This window comes from Bubalus bubalis, chromosome 11, assembly GCF_019923935.1.
Source record: "Bubalus bubalis isolate 160015118507 breed Murrah chromosome 11, NDDB_SH_1, whole genome shotgun sequence".
NCBI lineage: Eukaryota > Metazoa > Chordata > Mammalia > Artiodactyla > Bovidae > Bubalus > Bubalus bubalis.
This window is the reverse complement of record NC_059167.1, coordinates 14,704,278-14,710,892: the sequence shown is the minus strand read 5'-3', so window position 1 is coordinate 14,710,892 and position 6,615 is coordinate 14,704,278. Positions and strand designations below refer to the sequence as shown.

The 6,615-nt window shown below is 59.8% G+C and overlaps 1 protein-coding gene across 1 annotated transcript; it reads right to left on the bottom strand.

The window, feature by feature from the left end:
• Positions 1–524: 524 nt before the first annotated feature.
• Positions 525–6,021, bottom strand: NGB (neuroglobin). The gene is made up of 4 exons (XM_006052878.4): positions 5,555–6,021; positions 4,031–4,142; positions 3,305–3,424; positions 525–1,926 (listed from the first exon to the last, which is right to left on the bottom strand). The coding sequence occupies exons 1-4, from the start codon at positions 5,641–5,643 to the stop codon at positions 1,792–1,794; spliced, it is 456 nt and encodes a 151-aa protein (XP_006052940.1). The 5' UTR covers positions 5,644–6,021; the 3' UTR covers positions 525–1,791.
• Positions 6,022–6,615: the final 594 nt, after the last annotated feature.

Below are 6,615 nucleotides of genomic sequence, written 5' to 3'. Positions count from 1 at the left end.
ATTAAAATGAATGAGCCCCTGCACTACATTCAGGGGAAGCGCTTAGATGCTGCAAGGCACTTCTAATTAGGGGGTGCTCTCCTCCAAGCAGTGATCCAGGACTCAGGCTCCTTCCACCTTGTGAGTCTGCCACGTTCAAGGCATGGCCCTCAAGGTCACTGAGATCTGCATCAAGATGACTGGAGGATGACAGAGCCCAGAGGAGCAGGCAGGAGTTTGGGGGGACCAGGTCTGGAAGTGGTACACATGTCCACATATTCCATTGGCCTGAACTCAGTTGCACGGCTCACCTAAATGCAAGGGACACTGGGAAATGTAGTCAGGCTGTGTGCCCTGCCGGCCAGTTTCCACCGCAGACCCCTTGCTCCATCTCAGCCCCTGGCTTCCCCACACCCCTCCCTTCTTTTCCACCCACTCTGGCCTTGATCCTCCTGACCCCAACCTCCCACATTACCTTCCGTCCACCACCCTGCAGCTTCATCTGGACACAAGCCAACGCCAAAGAAAAGACCAGTCCCAGAGGGTCAGAGAGGCACACAGAACAGGTTTATTTCTCGTGAGTTTATACGACCACGGCACGCAGCAAAAGATAAAAGTGGAGGCAGTTCGGAGCGTGGAAGGGGGACTCTCCTGCTGTTGTCCATCAACCCTGCTAAGTACAGGCACATGTGTGTGCGTGCTGTCGGTTCAGTTGTGTCTGACTCTTTGAGATTCGATGGACCATAACCCACCAGGCTGCTCTGTCCATGGGGATTCTCCAGGCAAGAATACTGGAGTGGGTTGCCACACCCTGCTCCAGGGGATCTTCCCGACCCAAGGATCGAACCTGCATCTCTTACGTCTCCTGCACTGGCAGGCAGGCTCTTTACCACTAGCGCCACCTGGGAAGCCCAGGTACAGGCACACAGCAGGTATTAAATATAGGAGCCCTGGACCTGCTGTTGGTGTGGGCAGAGGCAGAAAGAGGTAGGGGGTGGGCGAGGGATAAGCCTCAGGCTCTGCAGGAGTCAGGGCTGGGGAACAGACTCGGGTCTCTCGAGAAGGAAGCCCCCAGCTTCCTGGCCCTTCCCCAGCCCACCCACCCTGGCTGGATAGCTGCTTCCTACAGAGATACAGGGGAGTTCCCACCTGACATGAGAAAAGAAAAACTACTTTGTCGGGGGGCATCTAAGAGGTTGCTCCCCGCCAAGACCTGGAGGGGCCCCGTCACAGAGCCAGCTGGTCTCCCGGCCACCTGCTCTGGATGCCTGGGATTCTGCCACGAAGGCTGGAGCTGTCCCGCACCTCTCTCCTTATGCAAAGCAAACACACCGCTGGGAGAGAAACGTGCTGAGGGCAGGCGAGCTGGGAACATGCTCGAAGCTCAGCCAGCCCACTGCCCGCCTCAGTCCAGGCTCACCCGGGCAGGGAGGAGGATGGGAGCGCCCACCCCTCAAAGCCCCGTGCCTCCCCCCGCCCTCCCTGGGCCCCATGCCACCTCTGCCACCAAAACACTGCTCCTCCTCCTGGAGGAGGGGGTGGGGAGGCCAGAGGGGAAGGCTGGGCCGGCAGAGAGGAAGCTAGGGGAAGCTCAAGGAAATCGGAAAGGAAAAGCCACCCCACCTGCGGTTGGGGGTGAGCAGGACTGAGGCCCAGCCCTGCTCCATCACCTCCCTGGCACGGCCAAGGGGACAAGGACCACAAGGCAGGGAGGCCTAGGGGAGCCTGGGCTACAATGGACACAGACCAACAGACAGACACAGACAGGCAGGGGAGGGCCACCAGGTGGAAACCGCTGGGCAGCGCCGCTTCTTACTCGCCACCCCAGCCCCGACTCATGGCCTGCACCACGGCCCCGTAGAGCTGGCTCCAGGCAGCCCGCATGGCGGGTGTGAAGGCAGGGCCCAGGCACTTCTCAAGCATGTAGAGCAGGGATTCACCCACCGTCTGCAGAGGCAAGGGGGGCACTTGTCATTCCTAGGTGCAGGGAGGCATGCCCCCATTCCACAGGTGAGAAAACTGAGGCTGGGGGCCTGGGAAGGACTCCTGGGCTTTTTGGCTCTCCTGCACAGGATCCATGCTTCCTGAGCAGGAGTCTGCCCCCCAATCCCTGGGTGCCACTTAAAGGTGAGGCTTTAAAGTGAACGAAGCATTTCGCTCCACTCCCAGCCTCACGGCTACCCCATGAGTAGGGGGTGAGGGGTTGCCTGGCACTTCCAGCTCACACCAAGCAAAGTCACTGTCCCTCCTCCTGTTTCCTCCTCTGCAAGACAGCAGTCATGAGGTTAAGAGCACAGGCTCTGCCATCCTGAGTTCACTTTTTGACTCTAGTGCTTGTGAGCTGTGTGGCCTTGAGCAAGTTAGGTAACCTCTCTGAGCCTCAGTTGCTTCATGAGTGAAACTTTCAACTCATCAGATTGTTGGAATGATTAAGAGATCATCTACTAAAAGCTCTTGGCACAGCATCTATACCCAGTAAGTCTTCAGCAATAATAATGGCTCTCATTTTTTAATTATTAATTATAAAATACAGTGTATTTATTCCACAAATATTTCCTGAATACACACTAAAGGCCAGACGCTGTACTAGTGCTGAGGATGGAGAGAATGACAAGACAAACTCAGTCCCTTCCTCAAGGTGCTTACATCTGACAAGGTGATTGGACCGTGCGGTGGGCCATCAGGTGAGTGGTCCCTTGTGAGGGGGCCCTCAAGGGTTCACGCCCTTGACACGGGGCTCATCCATGTGCCTGGCTTTGGCCAGTAGGGCATTAGTGAGTGATACAAGCAGAGGCTGGCTTGTCCTCTTAGAATACTCCCTCCTGGAGCTCAGCAGCTACTCTGGAATGAAGCTCAGCTCCACTACCAAACGATCAGGGGCCACGGGGAGAGCGATCCCAAAGGATGACAGGCCATCTTGGATACTGTAGCCCCAGCTGAGCTCCCAACTGAACGCAGTGCACACGTGACTCCAGCCACAGCACGTGGGACGGAAGAACCGCTCAACTGAGCCCAGGGAAATCAGAAGTCATTGTTTTAAGCCAGTTTGGTTCTGGGATGGTTTTAGGCATGCTGATATAAAACTGAGCAGCAATCCCAAAGGCTCCTTCACTTTCTATGGGTTCTAAGAGAAACCACACCAGAGAAGAAAAATTGGAGGCTCAGAGAGGTCAAGGCAGTGCCAGGGTCACACAGCAAGTACCTAACAATGCAGTCACCTGAAGGTTTAGGAGAGGGAGAGATGAACAGGTGGACAGGAGGGGCCTGGGAGAGAGTGGTGGCCTCAGGCCAGGAGCTTTGGACAGAGAAGGGCCCCTTTACCCACCGAGAAGGAGCTGAGCTTCACGCCCACTGCCCGGTGCTTCCGGCCCAGACCGGCCAGGTACTCCTCCAGGGAGGACAGGTCCTCCACATTGGTCACCGCAGCATCGATCACCAGCATCACCTGCCAAAGTCCAGGTTGCGGTGAAACGGAGATCAGAGCAACTCCCCGCCCCCGCTCACAACCAGTCCCGAACCTGGGGGTCCCAACCAGAAGGAAGAGAAGACCCTTGTTTATCCGGGATCAGAGACAAAAGGCAGCCTGTTTCTGCCTACAGCAGGCGTTCAGCATATGGTAGCCAGACTACTAATGTTAGGCCATGAAGGAAGCTGGCTTCTGCTGAGGGGCTCAAAGCCCTAGACACACCTGTTGGACAGTATTATCCTCCTGGGACAGGAGAACGCTGAGGCCCTGTAAGAGCCACCAGCCTCTAAGGAAACCCCAGCTTGGTTTTTACAGGGAGATGGTCCCTGATGGATCAGCACCAACACCACCTACAGGAGCCAAGGGACGAGTCCGAGGGCAAAGGGCTGAGCTGGGAGCAGCTGGCTGACTGGGTGCCCCAACTCTGCCCAGTTCAGCACAGAGGGAAAGCGGCAGATGCCTTCGACAGGAGGGAGCAGGAGAAGGGGCACAGCCCGGGGCTGGGTCAGGACGCCAAAGGAATTCTCCCACCCCGGGTTCTCTCTCTTCTGTTCTCCCCCAGGAAGGCCCTCCACCTCCCCTCACCTTCCTGATGTGGTCCAGGAACTCAGGGGAAGACAGGCAGTCCTCTGGGCTGGAGAACTGGCGGCAGTTGTACTGGAAGAGGGGCAGCAGGTCTGGCTCCAGGTCAAACAGCCTGCGCGGGGAGGCCCGGTGTCAGCCCTGGGGGGGTCGCCCCTCCAGGCTCCATGGGCCCTGGCTGCCCTGCAGCAGGGGAAGGTGCGCAGAGCCTGGGGTGTAAACTCCAGCTCACCCTCAGCCTGGCACGCACCGCTTGGCCAGCTTTGCCACTGGCCCCTCTTACCTCTTCCGCATCGTGGAAAACATGTGTTCCCCAGGCCTCATAGGGAAGCCCCTCCCATAAACCGTGGAGGGGTGTGGGCTGGGACAGGCAGGGGTCCTCAAACAGGAAGCCCAGAGTCCGTGGTGGGGACTCCCCCTCCCGCTATCTGTCTCCTTCTCCTCCCCTCCCTCCCATTCTTGGATCAGAACCCCCCAGTCCCATCCTGTCCAAAGGCGCTTGGCCCAGCAACGATAATAATTAGTATTCAGAAGCCCTAACACTTTCTGAGCATTGAGTACCTTGCACGTGGTTTACTCAGATATCCCCTCACAATCCTAAACAGTGGGTGTAACTGTTACCCAATATTATAGAGGAGGAAACAGAAGCCCAGAGAGGTTGAGTCATTTGTCTCAAGCCACACAGCTTGGGAGCAGCATGGCCAGAGGGTGCCTGAGAGAAGAGCAGGTTTGGGGAAAGCTGGAGGCCCAAGTATAAGCTCTCATCCATATCTTGGAGGGCTGAGACTGTAAATTTAGTCCCTTTTTGTCTGCGAGGGGGAAGCTTTACAAAAACCTCTTCAGAAGTTCTGGGCTGGCTTAAACGAGCCAAGGCTCTTGAAAAACCATGGTGAGGGGGCATGTCTTCTTGGTGAGGGCAGAGGGGCTACCTAGACACCCTCAAGCTGAGGTTAAAGGCAGCCTCCCCTCCCCCCTGGGGTCTGCACACTCCCTCACCCCTCTGGGGTGGTGACAATTGAGCATCTGTCCTCCCTTCCCTGGAGGGTCTCAGGTCCTAGCCTGTCATTTCCTCGGAAAGCTTTATCCTGAAGTTGATTACTGGAAGTGCACATTTCAGGGGCCCAGACCCCGTGCCCTGCGGGCCAGGCGCCCAGTACAGTCTTCCCACGCAGGCCCTTGGGACACCTGGGTTTCTCTCCGTAGGGACAGCGGTGGGCACCCCTGCAGTCATCTCCCAGGGAAAAAACACTCAGGAGGCACACGGCCGGGGAGGGGGCGCAGCGCGGGGCCCGGAGTATAGGGAGATGGGCGGCGGGAGAGGACCCTGGCAGGCGCCCAGAGAGCTCCGCTGGGAGCGGGGTGTGCGCGCTCGCCAAGACGCGCCGCGGCCGCCGCGGGAAGAGCCGCAGGGGCTGCGCCACTAGTCGCCGCGCCCCGCTCCTCCGGCGCCGGCTCGGCCGCCTCCGACTTATTCCTGGAGAGGCACCCCGCTCCCCGCACCCCCGGGGACGCTCGGGCCGCCCTCACCTGGCGAACAGGACGGTGCCATGCTCCAGAGGGCTGCGGCTCACCTCCCGCCAGCTCTGCCGTATCAGCTCGGGCTCCGGGCGCTCCATGCTCGCCCCGGGGATGCGGGGCGCAGGGCTGGGACCCTCGGGGCGCGGGCACCGTCACCGCACGTGCCGCGCCATCTCCGCGGCGACGCGGCCACTCGGCGTCTCGGCCACTCGGCGCCTCCTACGGTCCCCGCGCCTCGGCCGGGGCGCCTGGGTGCGGGGGCGGGGGAGTGTGTGTTGGGGGGCGTGGATGGTCCAGCCACCGTTCCTTCCCCGTCCAGGTGGAGGCGCCCCCGCCGGCCCGGCGCTTCCAGGTACCCCCGCTCCCGGCCGCTGTGCCTTGCGCCGCGCCCCGCCCCGCGCCGCCCGCCTGGGGCTCTTTAAAGCCTCCGCGGCCCCCGCCCCTCTCCGTCCGGATCGACGCGCATCTCCGGGCGACCGACTCTGGCCGCGGACTTGGCGGCTTGGGAAAGAACAGGGCTTCAGAGCTTCACGGAAATCGCCGAGCCTCTGGGGAGCTCGGTTTCTCATCCGGTGACAATTTTACCACTTACTAGTTAGGGCAAGGAGAAGGAAATGGCAACCCACTCCAGTGTTCTTGCCTCGAGAATCCCGTGGACAGAAGAGCCTGATGGGCTGCCGTCTATGGGGTCGCACAGAGTCGGACACGACTGAAGCGACTTAGCAGCAGCAGCAGCAGTTAGGGCAGGGAGCTGGAGCTGCTGGCCTCTTCGCTATCCCACACAAACGCTGCCTGGAGGCATCCGGCCCCTGGCACCAGGTCTCCTTCGCATCCGACCCCTGGCATCAGGTGGAGGTGGAAGAAGGCCAGGGCGCCTGCCTGTGTGACAAGGCAGAGCCGGGCGAGGGCCGCGAAGGGTAGGGCAGGGTCTTCCCTAGCTCTGGTTACTGACTGAAGCACCCCGGCACACTCGGAGGCCACCAGGGCGCTCAGCTTTAGGGACAGGGCAAAGACCACCACCGTGTCCAGCCAGGCCTGTGTTTTCCTGAGGCTCCATCCTTAGAAATCTG

What these genes read in the sequence shown, in the direction of transcription:
- NGB (XM_006052878.4), bottom strand. Translation starts at nt 5,643, where the DNA reads ATGGAGCGCCCGGAGCCCGAGCTGATACGGCAGAGCTGGCGGGAGGTG. An exon ending in TCCTGGACCACATCAGGAAG is followed by an intron (nt 3,425 to 4,030) that starts GTGAGGGGAGGT and finishes GGACTTTGGCAG; the next exon opens with GTGATGCTGGTGATCGATGC. An exon ending in TGAAGCTCAGCTCCTTCTCG is followed by an intron (nt 1,927 to 3,304) that starts GTGGGTAAAGGG and finishes TTGCCTCTGCAG; the next exon opens with ACGGTGGGTGAATCCCTGCT.